The sequence below is a fragment of the Xenopus laevis genome, chromosome 7S (assembly GCF_017654675.1).
Source record: "Xenopus laevis strain J_2021 chromosome 7S, Xenopus_laevis_v10.1, whole genome shotgun sequence".
Taxonomy (NCBI): domain Eukaryota; kingdom Metazoa; phylum Chordata; class Amphibia; order Anura; family Pipidae; genus Xenopus; species Xenopus laevis.
In genome coordinates, this window is record NC_054384.1 from 96,910,680 (window position 1) to 96,926,889 (window position 16,210).

Sequence of the window (16,210 nt, forward strand, 5' to 3'; positions counted from 1 at the left end):
TCTTAAAGTTATCAGAAACAGCATTTTTGCTGCCCCTGGCAACCAGGGGTTCGCTGCCGTCTGAGGCGAGTCTCTCAACTCGCCTCATTGGCGAAGCGCCCCTGGTCACATGCTGCTGCTATGGAAAGTTGTTCTAAATCGGGATAATGCAATCCATGGTTGTTTGCGGTGAGCAAGATGATTGATAATATGTAAAGACTGCTTTTGCTTAGAAATTTCTGTTGGCTTCTTTCTGAGTAGGGTTTAGTAAATCAACTGGATGGTTTCAGTGCTTCTATATGTGTTGCATTTCTGTTTATAAGCATGTTCATGGCATGTAGCCCTAATTGAGAATTTGAAAGCCTTTTACCCCATAAAAGTTTAAAGGAGAAGGAAAGTCGTTTAGCACTTGGGGAGCCAAATGTTGGCACCACTAAGTGAATGTATTTACTTACCAGAAACCCCCAGGCTGGTGCTCCTACCAACAGAAAACTGCACCGGCCTGGGGTTATTCTTTCTTCAAATTTCCTGGTGGCAGACGCATGCACAGTAGAACGAAATAGCTGACTTTTTAGTTAAAGTTCGGCTTGTCACTCTAATGCGCATGCGCAGCCGTGTAAATAAAGAAGCCGGAAGAGGATCGCTCTGTGGGTTTTGCTGGTATAACCCGGGGTTTCACGTAAGTAAATACCCCCAACAAGTTTCCTTCTCCTTTAAGTTTTTGCTTCCACTCATTTCCCACCAGTAGATACCATAGTCATTAGGGCTTAAATCATGTACCAGAAAAGGGGTTCTGCCTATTAGTCTGCAACATATTTTACAAAGACCTGATAGCTGAAGACTAGAAAGACCAATAATGGTGAGCATTGACATCCAATAAAAAGGTAGGCTTGAAAGAGGAACCTACTCTACACTAGAAAGATCAATAATGACATAAAATCAAAAGGTCACATCATTATTGGTCGTTCTAGTCTTCAGTAAAAAAAAAGGGGGAGGGGTTTTATCTATACCAGGAGTGCCCATACTTTATCAATGCGGAGTCTACTTTTGGTGATGATGTCCCATTACGATCTACATTCATAATATCATTGTTAGCATTCTGTTCCATGGAAAATATTACTTAAATATTATATTGATTTATGAGAGAATGTATATTATTGCTATATTTAACAAACAACTATTTGTTACATAACCCTAACATAAAAAATATCTAAATGAAACAGGAGGGTGATTTAGACCAGCTGTTTGCTGACAGTGTCTTGAGATCTACAGATCACCAGCTAAAGGTCTACTGGTAGATCCCGATTTATCTTTTGGGCACCCCTGGGCTATACAGTACATTAGACAAAAAGTTTTACAAAAGCCAGATAACCGAAGACTAGAAAGACAATCAAAAGGCATGTCCTAAACACCATAAAGGAGCCGACCTTTTGATTGTACGTCTGTATTCGGGGTTGAACTGGCCCGGTAGGACACTGGGGAAAAAACCTGTTGGGCCTCGGCCCTTATGGGCCCCCAGCAGGCCAGACCCCCCTCTTCCGATTTCCTGGCATTACAAAAAAACAACTATTTGCGGCGCCACGCTGCACAGTTCGTGCACATGCACCGTAAAGTGGGGCATGGGGGTCCGGAGGGGGCCCTGGACAGTAGTCCTGGTGGGCCCCGGGCCCCCCAGTCTGACCCCGTTAGTATTCACCAGTATTGGTCTTCCTAGTCTTCACTTACACAGCTTGTAGAACTTGCAATCTGATGGTAAGCTTGAGTTGGAATACTGAGTTATTTTCAAAGGGTATTGTCTTTATCATATTTCTTAATAATAATAATAATTTCAGTGCAATTGCTTAGCTCCTTTCCAAGACTTGTTAATTATAATCATGTGTTTTGAGTCTCAGTCAGAAAGCACATAATGACTGTTGTGGGATTATTTACTAAGGTGCAATTTTTTTTTGTGACCAGCGCCGCTTTTTTTTTTTGGCAACTTATTATGCCCCCAGACCGAATCCAAAAATACTCCATCTAAAACCTGACGAATTCATGTAAAAGTCAATGGCAGACGTCCCCTTTTGAAGTTTTTTAACACTCACAAAATGTTCTGAGTTTTCAAGTTTTTGACACTGGTTTTTCTGCTTCAAACTCAAATTCTTCGTGGTTTTTTGGAGTCAAACTTGAAACCGTGGGGGTTTTCATGCAAAAAAAGGGTTTTTCTCAATCCAATTTTTCGAGGTTTTTTTTTTTTTATAGATAAATAAGGGCAAATCATGGATTCTAGTTTGGTCAGACTATTTTTATTTAATAAAACAGAAAAATTCAGATTTTGATAAATAACCCCCTAAAACTAGAAAGACCAATGATGTTGAACATTTGCATAGAATTAAAAGGTAGGCCCCCCAAAAAATAGTGTTATTCTGGATTAGAAAGACCAATCATGGTGAACATTAAAACATCAAAGGTAAGCCCCATCAATTTCCCCAAAATCTTTCATGCAGTGTTATGTTTAGATTTTCCGAATGTTGACTCTCTGTATGTAGTCTAATGTAAATCTTATAGACAACATTCAATGTTTTTGCTTTTGGAAAGTTCCTGCCTACAATACAACTTAGGTTTGGATTAAGGGACACTGTGGCTCAAATATATTTATGTTATAAACATAACTTTAGATGTTTGTACAATTTATTTTTGTTGTCGGCGAGAATAAAGCAGTTTTCTGCTAGAAACATATTTCTTTGTGCTCTCTTGTAAGGCTATTGATAAAACAAAGAGGACTTGTTGGATGATCATGATATCCAAATTTATTGGCAATCTTTTATGGCCAAGTCCATGTTTATTTTAGTATGTCAAAGTATCAGTTTCTTTCACTGAGGGACTCCCTTCCTTGTATTAAAAAGCATGAGTTGTATTTTGCCTGGGAGATCCTGTTGCTCCTTTTTGGAACCAATAAGAAGAGAATATTGGTCAGTTACGGTTTACTTATTTTTTTTTCGGAATACCTTGGCAGAATCCTGTTGATGTTGATCCACACACTTCATGCAGCTGTTCTGGGCTTCGTTTATTTAATAATATTTAAATTGTGTTGTCTAGATATTTGCCTGCTTTGCCTTCATTGATTCACTTAGTGGAACTATAACACTGCAACAGAAGGGTCAGCGAATTCCCAGAGCATGTTTGTAATCCGGGTTTTTGGAAAATGTACCTGAAATACGGTTTAAGCCTATGGTCCAGTTTCTGGAGGTTGCTTTACTCAAGGAACCACAAATGTCTATTTATGGATTATGTAATAAGAGGCAGAAGTTTACCCCGTGCTGTAACTTATGGCAACCATTCAACTGTTTGCTTGTTTTTAAAGCTGATTGGTTGCTACAGATTTCTAGATTTTTAACAGATAAACTTGCATACCTCCCAACTGTCCCATTTTTCACAGGACAGTCTCAATTGCTGATTAAATATATACATGCAGAAAATGTATCTCCTCTGTTGCCCAGGAGCCCTGAGGTTTTAAACATATTCAGGGGAATGTAATAAAAGTCGCAAAAAGCAAAACAATTCGCACCAATAAGAATAAAAATCCACATCTCGCAATAGAATATTGTTCCTTAAACTGTCATTGCATTGCCGATTTTAATTGCGCACTCTTAAGAAGTGCTTGAAGATGTCGTAATCTTTTTCCGTAAGAAGTTTTATTACATTGACTGCCCATTGGCGCAAACTATAAAATTCGCAAACGGTCTTCCACTGTCGGAAGTGGTCGCTACATAGTTTCCAGGTTCACTGAAGCTTATTAAATTTGCGCAAAGCAAAATTTGTTTGCGCAAAGGCATAACATTTTGCTTTGCGAATAGTTTTTCCGTTACCGACTTTTATTACATTCCCCCAATTGTATCTCTAGTCTATGTTATGGCCTTTGCTCCATTTAATTTGTACTGATGGAGCAGACTTTACCCATGCATCTCTTGCCCACAGCACACCTTTAACAGATGTTTCCGTGAAGGTTGCTCCATCTGCAGGTCTCCACTTTAAACCTGAAAGGCGGAGAAATCCAGATAGTGTCTACTATGGTTGTGTCTATTTTCACAAGAGAAATACTAGTAACTGTGTCTAGGGGCCATCTGTCTGTCTGTCTGTCTGTCTGTTTCAAACAAACATAGGAGCATGTAAATAGATAACCAAAAGGGGAATGTAACGTGTAACTACATATACATAGGTATTTGAGCACAGATAGACGTAACTATGCTGAGTAGTCATAGCAATAATAGTCACTTAAATATTTTTACCCTTTTTAGTGATCAATTATGTTAATTTTTTTTTTTTTTTTTAAATTAGAAGCAGGTCGCCATGAAATATATTCTGGATGTAGTTCTGTGTTGTATCTGCTTGATCGTAGGGTGCTTCTTCTAAGCTTGGTATCATTTTTATAAACTTCCTACATGTTAAAAGAAAATTCATGCAAAATAAGGCTTATATAACTGCTGGGTATGGAACATTGGTTACACAACTCAACCATTTCTATTGGCTTCCAATATGCTATGGGCTGGCTGGTTAAGCACCAGCCGCTTGCTTAGGTATACGTTGCACAAGAAATTCACTGTAGATGGAGTCCACGTTTGCATCTTCTTCTAGGATGCTTCTCCGAAGATGTATCTGAACTCATGGGTATTTTTGCATTTGTAAATAGTAAGTGGAAATTGCAACGGGTTGTACGTTTGAGTAAACAAGGGTGGTCATTGGCATTTGTTTGGTGTGCTTCTTGTTATTTTTCATTTCCTAAGTCAGTATTGGGAAGCACAGAACAATGCCACAGTTTGGGTTCTAGGTCACACAACGTCAAGGAAACTAAAAAGCCCCATGATGCAGAAATTTGTATCATAGTGTAACGGGGTGAAGGCCAAGCTTTCCTGATTCTGGAATTCTAGCTGCCATTCGGAAAACCGATCACCGTATTATATCCGATACATTTTGGCCTTTTCTTTGATAAACTGATCTCAAACTGACTCTGTAATTAGTTGAAAGAAATGGGTGTATAAAGTATTTAAATAAATAAAATTAAAAAAAAAAAAACAGGTTAGCCAAATGGAAAAAAAAAAAAGTTCTAACCCTCTATCATTGTTCAATGGGGGGCTTTTTATTTTTAATTCATTAGCTTGGTTGGAAAACAGATGAAATAATGAAAAATATTTCTCTGTCCATGTTACCAAATGTATTTCTCAACTAAAACCATAACAAACCCCCTTCCCCTTGCCTCCCTCCCCCCCCTTCCACCTTCTCCTTTTTATGTGTCCTAATCTAGAACTTTTTTACAATGTGTACTGCGTGTGACTTGTTCTTGCCTCAAAGGTATTGTTACAATATTTGAATTTGTGTTCCTGTATGGATGTTATTATATATTTTTATTGTTAATTAGTGTCTGACGTTTTTCTCTCAATATGTACAACTCACATTGTATAATGTGTACACAAAAGAAAAAAAAACACTTTTCTTTGCATTCGGTGTCTGGATATTTTTTTCTTGTTGGCGTATTTACCATATAGGCACTCAAGAGCCTGTGCCTAGGGTGGCAGCTTTAAAGGAAAACTAAACCATAAAAATTAATATGGCTATAAATGCCATATTTTATATACTGAACTTATTGCACGAGGCTAAAGTTTCAGCTTGTCAATAGCAGCAATGATCCAGGACTTCAAACTTGTCACAGGGGGTCACCATCTTGGAAAGTGTCTGTGACACTCACATGCTCAGTGGGCTCTGAGCAGCTGTTGAGAAGCTAAGCTTAGGGCTCGTCACTAATTATCCAGCAGAAAATGAGCTTCCCCTGTAATATAAGCTGATGCTACAGGGCTGATTGTTAAATTCTGATGCTAATTGCACTGGTTTCTGTGCTGCCATGTAGCCTTATATTGTGACATTTCTATTCTATGTGTACTGTATATTGTGAGTGGGTCCCTAAGCTCAGTAAGTGACGGCAGCACAGAGCATGTGCAGCGAATCAGCAGAAAAGAAGATGGGGAGCTACTGGGGCATCTTTGGAGACACAGATCTTCACTGCCAAAGGGCTGTGGTTGCCTTGGGCTGCTACAGGAGCCCAAAACCTAATGTACAACATCTCTAGCTACTTCTGTAATTATGTTCTATCTCTTTTAAGGGGACGGCCCTTGGATGCCTTATATGGTAAAAAAAAAAACACTTCCCTTGCTACCGGATACTTTATTATCAAATCCAGCAGTAGAGGTGGTGGCCTGTGGCAGCATGTTGTGCCGTGATGTCACATCTGCTGGTCATACTCACAGGTTCGTTGCTTAGGAGAGCAATGGGCATTGGTGGTTGGTTGTCCAAAAGCTGTTTCTTGAATGAGGGACTAAATTGATTAGGGATTAGGGGTGGTTCACCTTTAAGGTAACTTTTATTATAGTTATAAAATGGCCAATTCTAAGCAACTTTTCTTAAATTTGCGGGTGAACGAACCCTTTTAACCGGTATTGCTACTGTTGTGTTCAGAATAATAGCAGTGTGTTTAAAAAAGTGAATAAAGCTCAAAATCCTTATAATAGCTTTTATTTCCATACACACACTGCACATTCTATTCCAAATCAAAACATGAAGAAACATTGATCAAATTTGTTATTTACAGAAACTGAAGAAAAGGGAATATTAGGCTGCTCCAAAAAAATAGCAGTCTGCATTCTTCTTTACAAACTCAAACAATCACTGTATTTACTGAAAAATGTTTCTAGATTTCGTTTTCCTTTGACTCACTGAACTAATATTTAGTTGTATAATCAGCGTTTCTGAGAACTGCTGCATATCCTTATGTTTTACATGATGGGCAAATTTAATTCGCCAGCATCAATTTTATTTTGCCGTCGGCGACAGTTCTGATGCCGGCAACGATTAAACAGACGCCCATTGACTTTAATGTGCTCCAAATGTTGCCAGCATCAAAGTTGTTGCCGGCATTAATTTTTGACGCCAGAGAATTGTCGTCGGTGTCCAAAGTCAAGTTTTGCATATATAGTGAATAAAGTACCCCCTCTTGTAAAACATAAGGATATTATAAGCTACCGAGGAGTTCCATGACCATATAAAAAGACGAGGCCGAAGGCCTAGTGTTTCAATACAGGTCATGGAACTCCGAGGTATGGAATTAGGGTGAAAAGGAATATTCTGAACTGGCAGTTATCTATGGCCTCAAATGGGAAGGGGCGGTTTGTAAAGCCCTTGGAATAGCCATTAATATTGCATCCAAAAAGTCTTCTCTGATTTATTTTAATCAGAATGTGCCAAAGTCTGTTTATTTTGGATACTTGAATCTGTCTATGATTTCTCAGAAGACTGTCATATTCTGCTCTCATCACATTGGTAATCTCAAGGCAGCACCATGTTGATTATACATGCTCACACTATAACAAGCTTTTCCATTTCTCATTACTTGGCCCAACTCAAGATTATCAGCAAACAGGGGAAATAAGCAGATCCCTGTTTTAGTTCATTGGCCTAATGCCTCCCTGATGGGAAGTGTATTTCCTGGTACTCGTGATCTTTTTTTGTTTCTTTCCTGACACCAAGCAGTAGTTGTGTCTTGCTTTATGGCATGGATGCGGGATTTTCCTGGAGGATCAAAGCAACTGTGGCACAAAGCAATACAGCAGCTTTTTTGAATGCTGAGTAAAGCAGTGAATCATTGTGACTCTGGAACTACAGGCAGAACAGATAGAAGTAAACAAACGGAGGCGTGCATCTGTTAGGCCTCTGTGTACTGGAAATGCCAGAGACTATTTGGAATCCCTCTCCAAATAGCTTTACGCAATTCATTTCTACAATGCTGTGTTCTCTTTGGTCTCCAGTAGGTGTTCTATGCAGTCTTCTCTGTGGTTTAGAGAAATTACTTCCCGTTTATTTATAGTGGTTGTTCCTTGGTGCGGATTTTGATACTTAATCCACTAAATCTCTTGAGGTTACAGGTTATTTAATGGGGAAGTAAAGTCTAAAATAGAATAAGGCTAGAAATGCTGTATTATGTATACTAAATATAAACATGAACTTACTGCACCACAAGCCTAATCAAACAAATAATTTATGCTTTCAATGTTGGCCACAGGAGGTCACCATCTTGTAACTTTGTTAAACATATTTGCAAGACCAAGACTGTGCACATGCTCAGTGTGGTCTGGGCTGCTTAGGGATCATCATAAATTATTAAAACAGCACAAATCAAATAATATCTGCCAGAAGCCAATACAGCAAGACTGATTAATAATCAGAATAGGCAGACTGCACTGGGTCCTGTTGTCATGTAATCTAATGTGGATTTTATAGTTTTTGTATTGTTTAATACAAACTTTCTCCAACTCTCCAGAACCAGTGGCTGCAGCAAAATAATCCTCCAAGCAGAATCCCAGAATCTGGCTCCATGATCTTTGTGCCTGCAGCTGGAGTTGGAAACACAGTAAAGGGGATGTAAAGCCAAAATAAAATCCAATACAAACCTCTACACAGTCACCGTATGCTCTACAGGGAAACAAACAAAGCGGCTTGAGTTCTGCATGGCTGGGAAGTAAGGCCGGGGCTCCCTCTGCTGTTCATAAGTATGATTGTTTCCCTGCTCAGCAGTTAGGGACCGTCTAACAATTCCTATCCACAGCAGTAAATGAAGGGAGAATTTCACTGCATACAGTCAGGTTTCTTATGAAAACGGTAAACATTTTTTAATTAAAATATATTGGAGATAGGTTTCTTTTTCATTAAAGAAAGTAAAAATGTGATTTTATTTTTTTGCCTTTGTGCCCTTTACGGGGATCTCCACCTAAAAAAGATTTTTGTATAAAGAAATAAAATGGATATCCTGAAGCAATGTATCATACCCCAGCTGATTACTAGACTTGGAGGAGAACTGAATTCTACTGTACGGTTTCAAGAGTCAGAGTCTCTTTACCCCGTATGGAAAAAAAAAACAAAAAAACCCTCAAACCAACTCCCTGCTGTGCTACTTGTGCTCCCACTAATAAAAAGGTGTGTGGTTGAATAGCTTCAAACTAGGGATGCACCGAATCCAGGATTCGGTTCGGGATTCGGCCTTCTTCAGCAGGATTCAAATTTGGCCGAATCCTAATTTGCATATGCAAATTAGGGGCGGGGAGAGAAATTGCGTGACTTTTTGTCAGAAAACAAGGAAGTAAAAAATGTTTTCCCCTTCCCATCCCTTATTTGAATATGCAAATTAGGGTTCGGATTCGCTTCAGTATTCGGCCGAATCTTTCGTGAAGGATTCGGGGGTTCGGCCGAATCTAAAAAAAGTGGATTCGGTGCATCCCTACTTCAAACAATAAAAAGAAAAGCATAAATTCTAACTTTCAACCATAAATTTAAAATAAACAATAATGCAAATAAGAAAACGTACATTTAAAATGGCATTTCTGATCACTTTTACAGTTTACATTATTTTATTTCTAGTTATCAAGATATTCGGATTTTTCAAACTAAAATAATGAATGTGAAACAAGTGTTTCTTACACGCTGAAAATTAATTTGTGAGAAAAGCAAGTTGTAAGGTTTTCCTGCCAGAAAATGGAATTAACGAGTAGAGAAGAATCATCTGTTTCTCTGTCCAGTTCTATGCAGCATCACACAACATTGCTTTGCTCACTAAATTCATTTTCAATCACATAAACAGCAGGTGGTGCTGTTGTTTCAAATTCATTATATATGTGTAAAAACAAATATGCTAACGTGATTTCTGCACAATTTGGTTTTCTCCTTTAATTTAAGTAAATGCCCGTTGTATAACAACTGTTCCTGATAATGCATGAAAGTTGGGGTTCCCTTCTGAAAGGTAACAATCAGGGGTGTAATTACAGAGGAAGCAGACCCTGCGGCTGCAGGAGGTATAGGGATTAAGGATAGGGATATAATAAGCAATTTCAATATATATTGGTAAAAAAGGACGCCCTAAAATTAATTTGCTGTGGGGCCCAGTAAAATCAATTTACACCACTGGTAATAATACACAAATCAATGATGTCCAGCATATAACCCTCCAGACCTGCCACAGGTAACAAAATTATAAAAACAATTTAATATACCCTTTGGTTTTTAAAAGCTACAGTTTTCCCCAAGATTTCCCACTGGTGCCTAGAGCAAAATGCCTTTTCTGCCCAGTCGTAAATCCTGACCTGATCACATGACACTACCCTTACTGCTCCTTTTCCCATAATTTATTCCTGAAAGCAAAACAAGGTCAGTCCAGAGATGCAAAAACATTTTTTTATTTTATTTCCTACAATTGTGCAGTGATTTTCACTTGAATGATAATAGATGTGAGCATAGTACCATAAGCAAATAGTTCTTTTAACAATACAAAATAAAACATTTCTTCTCGAAAATCCTCCAAATTATGGTGTTATCCGTTTTCCATAAAACCAGAAACTGCAGTTTAAAGGGGATGTTCACCTTTAAATAAACCTCTCTTCTAAGCAACTTTTCAATTAGTCTTCATTATTTAGTTTGTACAGATATGGAACCTGTTATTCAGAATGCTTGGGACCTTGGGTTTTCTGGATAATGGATCTTTCTGTAATTTGGATCTTCATACCTTAAGTCTATTGGAAAATAATTTAAACCTTAAAGAACCCCAATAAACTGGTTTTGCTTCCAATAAGGATTCATTATATCTTAGTTTGGATCAAGTACAATGTACTGTTTTATTATTACAGAGAAAAAGGACATTTTTTAAAAAAATTAGGATTATTTGATTATATGGGAGACAGACTTTCTGTAATTTGGAGCTTTCTGTATAATAGGTTTCACCTGTATTGCCTTTGAAGCATTAGCCTTCCTACCCTACCTATTTCCAGCCTGCAAATGACAGAAGAGAGCATTGACGTCAGCAACCAAAAAAAAAAAACATTTAATGTGGAGTCCATTTTATTCCTTAATATTTCATTGCAAATCATCTCCTAATCATCTTCCATTCTGAATCCCATACTGCTGCCTGTTTAGTCAGGTAATTAAGCCCTAGCAACCAGATAGCTGGTTGTAGAAATATGTAAGCATTTTAAAAATTAAGACTAATTACAAACGAACCACTTTCTTCATTCATACAAAGTTCATTTTAAGGTGAGCTACCCCTTTAAATATAAAATGGCGCCTTACAGAGGCATAAAAGATACTTAAATTCTGAAGAATTAAAGGCACATTCATATTGTTTTTTTTTTGTAGAATCCTATTTACATTAGGGCCCTTATACACTGGCATTATTATTTTTGTGTGTTTGAGACGTGACTTTAAGAGCACTTGAACAAGCAAACGCAGTCAGTTTTATTCTGCTTGGTTCAACTCACAAGCAGTCATATCTGCAGAGTAGCATTCCACTGTATTTTTTACAGTGTATTCTCAACTCGTTGATGCCTGTGCAGCATATAAAATAGAGGAACACACAAAAATGCACTTACTTGCATTAACAAAGGTACATAGATAAGACAATATATATAAGCATTTTATGTGTTCAGTGGGCATGTGAATAGACTGTGTGTAAGAGCCCTTTTAGTGTTATGTAATTTTACAGTAAACCTTCTAGCCCTGGTAATATTGCTGGTGCCCTTTAACACTGCCCCAGTGACCAGTATGCTGCTTCTTGTAAAAGAGAATTATAACACAATGGGAGGGCTATGGGGAGTAGAAAGAAAGGCTGTGTCCTGCTGGCCTGAGACATTAAGGATCATTTACCAACACTGGGCATATTTGTGCCAGGGACTGATGTCAACGGCTGATAAAACCGCAAGTTGAGTCAAAGGGCCACAACATGTAGCCATCAGTAGTTGGCAATGTAGGTGCAATTCGTTGCATTCTTGCACTATGCTCCTGTGCCTCTTTATATGGCTACTGTAAAGAGGAGAAAAACACTGGAGACTGGTCACTTATAAAGATGGTACACCCTAAATATAGGGATGGTACATTTTACCAAAGGCATGAAAACCAGCCAACAAAACAGTTTACATGCAAAGTTTTCCTTTCAGCTTTACGAAGATATGGAGAATTCTCTGATCTCCTTCTCAAAACAGCACAGTTTTTAATAACAAATAAATTGTATGAACAAGCGACAGCAGCCTTTGAACACAGACGTTCAAGCCTGTAAAGAATTTGGCGGTGGCCAAGGAACTATATGGCAGGAATAAAAACACACAGGTTTGTGCCTCTTGGTAAATTCTACCAATGAATAAACAGGACACATTACAGGAAACAGCTGGTCTGCCTTTGATCTCAGCCAATGTTTATGCACAGTCAATTACTTTTCCTTTAAAGTGGATAATTACATTCCTATGATCTAGTTATAAACAGAAATGCAGTACGACATGCGCTGTGTAAATATATGTATTCATATAGAATTCTCTTGCTTTTGGTCACGGGATGCCCTACAAGGTTGAGGATTATAGTTCAGAAAGAGCTGAATTCATATGTCAGTACATGTTAGAACCTGATGAGGCTAATTGGGCTGAAAGAGACTGGAAGCTACAATGCAATTAACAGAACAGTGCTACCAGCCTCACCCTTGGCTTTATAAAGGCTTCAGCAGACTCCATATTTAATGATAAAACAACCCCTGTGTTCTACGTTTTCTTTTCTTAAAGGGATTCTCTCATGATTTTTATGGTGTAGTTTTTATTTCTAAAATACATTGTTTATATTATAAATAATTCACTCTACCATATAACATGTTATTCCTGAAACAACAAGTGTATTTTGATAGCTGTAATATTGGTGTCATTGCGCTTGATTTTGTGCTTTTAGAGCCAGCACTTTACAACAGAACTGCTTTCAGATAAGCTATTGTTTCTCCTACTCTATGTAACTGGTGGGATTTTTACTATGAAGTTTAAACTCATATCGATCAGGAAGCTGTTATCTTGTGTCACTGTTATTTGGTTACCTTCCCAATATTCTGGGGTGGGGCTGGAGGGTGATATCACTCCAACTTGCAGTGCAACAGAGCACAAGTCACACGATTGAGGGTACCTGAGAAACTAACAATATGTCTAGACCCATGATAGATTTCAAAATTAAATAAAATAAAAAAAAATCTATTTGCTTTTTTGAAACCATGGCAAAATCGTATTTATACACAAGTGGCTGCCATACTACCAGCTGTATAGCCCAGACTGCTTCCTCTCATTTTGCCCAACAGACTGTGCTGTTGAACGATATTGGGGAGTAATAAGCAAGGAGTGTCTGGTTACGCTACAGTTTTAGCACCGGTATAGTAATCACGGAAATGTTCTTTGGTTCTATTTTTTTAACCTTCAAACAGGTTTCCATGTTTTGTGTTATTCTTTTCAGAGTTTTAAGCTACTTTAATAATATACTGACTGTATAAGGAAGAGGAAGGTCTGTCGTGAGCAAATGACTTTACTTATTTTTTTAAATATATTGACCACAAGCCTAGCAAACAAACAGATGAGCAAATGTGACTGTTGCCTGGGGAATTTTTAGGCCAATATCTCAGGAGGAGCTGCTACAACAGAATTAGGTGGAAAACGGACATTGTATGACCTAATTCTTTCCCAGACAGCACCCTTCATAATATAAAACAAGATGTCTGGGAGAGGGTTCCCATGATGCACTGCTGCAGTAGAATGTCTCTATGACAACAGGAGCTTCCTGTTTCTAAACTGATCTGGTGTAAATGGGTGCTCAAGGCCCTGTCATTTCCCTTATACTGTTAAAAATGGCAGAGGCACTGATTTAATATTTTGCCAACGCTAGTAGGTTTGCACCTAATAGTACTAGTTCAGGAAATGTCATAATGGGAAGTAAATGGAGTTTTGCTGGTTTAGCCAAAGCAGGGAATCAAAATCAAAACATGTTGGCCTGAGGTCCTGTATGTTGTGGAGCCCAGTTAAGGAATAGTCGTAAATAGGAATGGAAGGGCAAGATGGTGACAGGAATGCATCTGTCCTACTGGTTTAGTGTTGATGGGACATACAGCCAAAGACAGCCCTGCCTTCAGTTGCTGTGAACTACAGACTCCCAGTGTTCCTACCCAGATGCATCCTGGGAACTGTAGTGCACAACAGTTTGACGACACCTGAGCTTAAAAAAAAAACAAAAAACAGTCCCAAGGTAAGACTTTCCAAACTGCACCGTCCTGCTTACAATCAGCTCACAGAGTACTAATATATGAGAACATAAAAAATATATATAAAATATATATACAGAATATATATTTACATGCAGATCCCAGTATAGAGAAACATAAAAGCATCAGCACAACGGAAGGGAGTGTGTGTGCAAACTGCCTCTTCTCTTAAGTAGCAAAGAAAGCTCCACCCCTCTATAAACATGGGGGTGGGGGCCGCTCAGTCGTCAGAGGAGGCCATCAGCTCCGTTGGCTGGGCCAGCAGGTGTGACTGCTGCGTGATGGCGAGAATAAAGAATTTGGCACTTTGATGTAGATTCCAGGTCTGCCGTGATGCGTTGGCTGAAGTGGACCGTTTATGTAGAGCTTGGCTGCAAGAGCAATGCCTTGTATTCCTCGAGTTGTCCGAATCCCCTCCACTGGTACTCCTGTGCCGACCCTCAGCGTTCCCCGCAATATAGAGTTACAGGATGACACAAGGGCAACTTTTGGAATCCTTTTTCTTCGGATTGACTGCAGGGGTGGGAGGGCACTCCAGCTCTTGAAATTTCCTATTAAAGCAATATTAGGAAAGAGGTGTTAAAGCCTTCCTGTACAGATGTTCGTTGCGACTTAGTGTTCATAAAAATTACATTTAAATAATTGCATGATCAGGCAGAGAAAGCAATTGCCCTGAGTCCCCAGCGTCAGGAGGAGCCCTCTGAAAAAGAAACCTATCTCCAATATACTTTAATTAAAAAATGTTCAGTTTTTATACGAAACCTGACTGTATGCAGTGAAATTCTCCCTTCATTTACTGCTGTGGATAGGAATTGTCAGATGGTCCCTAACTGCTGAGCAGGGAAACAATCATACTTATGAACAGCAGGGGGACCCCCGCCTTACTTCCCAGCCATGCAGAACTCAAGCAGCTTTGTTTATGACGATCCCTAAGCAGCCCAGACCACACTGAGCATGTGCACAGTCTTAGTCTTGCAAAGATGTATAACAAAGTTACAAGATGGTGACCCCCTGTAGCCAACTTTGAAAGCATAAATTATTTGTTTGATTAGGCTTGTGGTGCAGTAAGTTCATGTTTATATTTAGTATACAACATACAGCATTTCTAGCCTTATTCAATTTTAGACTTTACATGCCCTTTAAAAAAAGCACATACCAATTAACTATTGCAAGATATTTTCAGTCTATATTGGAGATGCCTGGTGTGAGGAGGTTCCCCTGTTGCCTCCAACTCCCAACAGCACAATAAACGCCAAAGAAGCTGGAAACCACAAGTTGGACATCCCCCTCTAACATGCTGGGTGACTTTCCCATTATAAAAAAACACAGAAAGTAGCTGCCCAAACTACAACTAATTGCTCCCAAAAAAAGTCAACTCACACATGTCAGATCCATCAAAGCTTGAAGTACTAGCAGTGGGTGAAGCTAGTATACTCTGATCACAACTTACTTGCCACAATTCATATTCCTTATCTGGCAAGCAAGGAGAGGTGGCAAGTGGAGCTTGGTGCCAAAATGCTCACTAGCAACATTTTTAGTAGCAGGACATGGGCATTTTCACTGCTGCTGTTCGCCATAGGATAGTAGAGGTGGTCAAAATGCCCCATGTGCCACTACACTTAGGAGAAATAGCCTGGGCATCTCCGCACTTAAAAACTGGCTTGTGCTGCAGGCTGGACAGATTCAAATAAATAGAGTCAAACAAATGTGTAGATATAGAAATATAAAACCTGAAGGAAATCTGGAATTAAAGGGAATACATGGAAAAATGTATATGACAGGAGTGCAGAAACTCCTTAATCCCCAGAGGTCACAGGAATCAGTGACTGAAGAACAGACGCTTCATGAGTGCCACGTCTTAAGAGCCGGGGCCTTTTAATTGGCAGCAGGTATGATTCATCCCTGTGTGAGGTCATGGCTATGTCTGAGAATCAGCTTGAAATAGACATTATTCCTATGGTGGGGAGAACAGAATGAATTCAACAAGATACAGTAACGTGTTTCCGGATAATGGATCCCATACTGTAGTCATAAATAGTTGGGGTGTTAGCCTATGTAATACATATAGGGGATACATTATTCCTTATATGAACAGCATTTGGGGATTTTTGTGTC

At 38.8% G+C, this 16,210-nt stretch overlaps 1 protein-coding gene across 1 annotated transcript in view; it reads right to left on the reverse strand.

Annotated features, from left to right (window-relative positions):
• Positions 1-10,213: 10,213 nt before the first annotated feature.
• Positions 10,214-16,210, reverse strand: part of LOC108697778 (ras-related protein R-Ras2) — a 38,686-nt gene continuing 32,689 nt past the window's right edge. Inside the window, exon 6 of the mRNA XM_018228150.2 lies at positions 10,214-14,646. Coding sequence (XP_018083639.1) covers positions 14,559-14,646 — 88 coding nt within the window. The 3' untranslated portion in view covers positions 10,214-14,558. The remainder of the gene's footprint in view (positions 14,647-16,210) is intronic.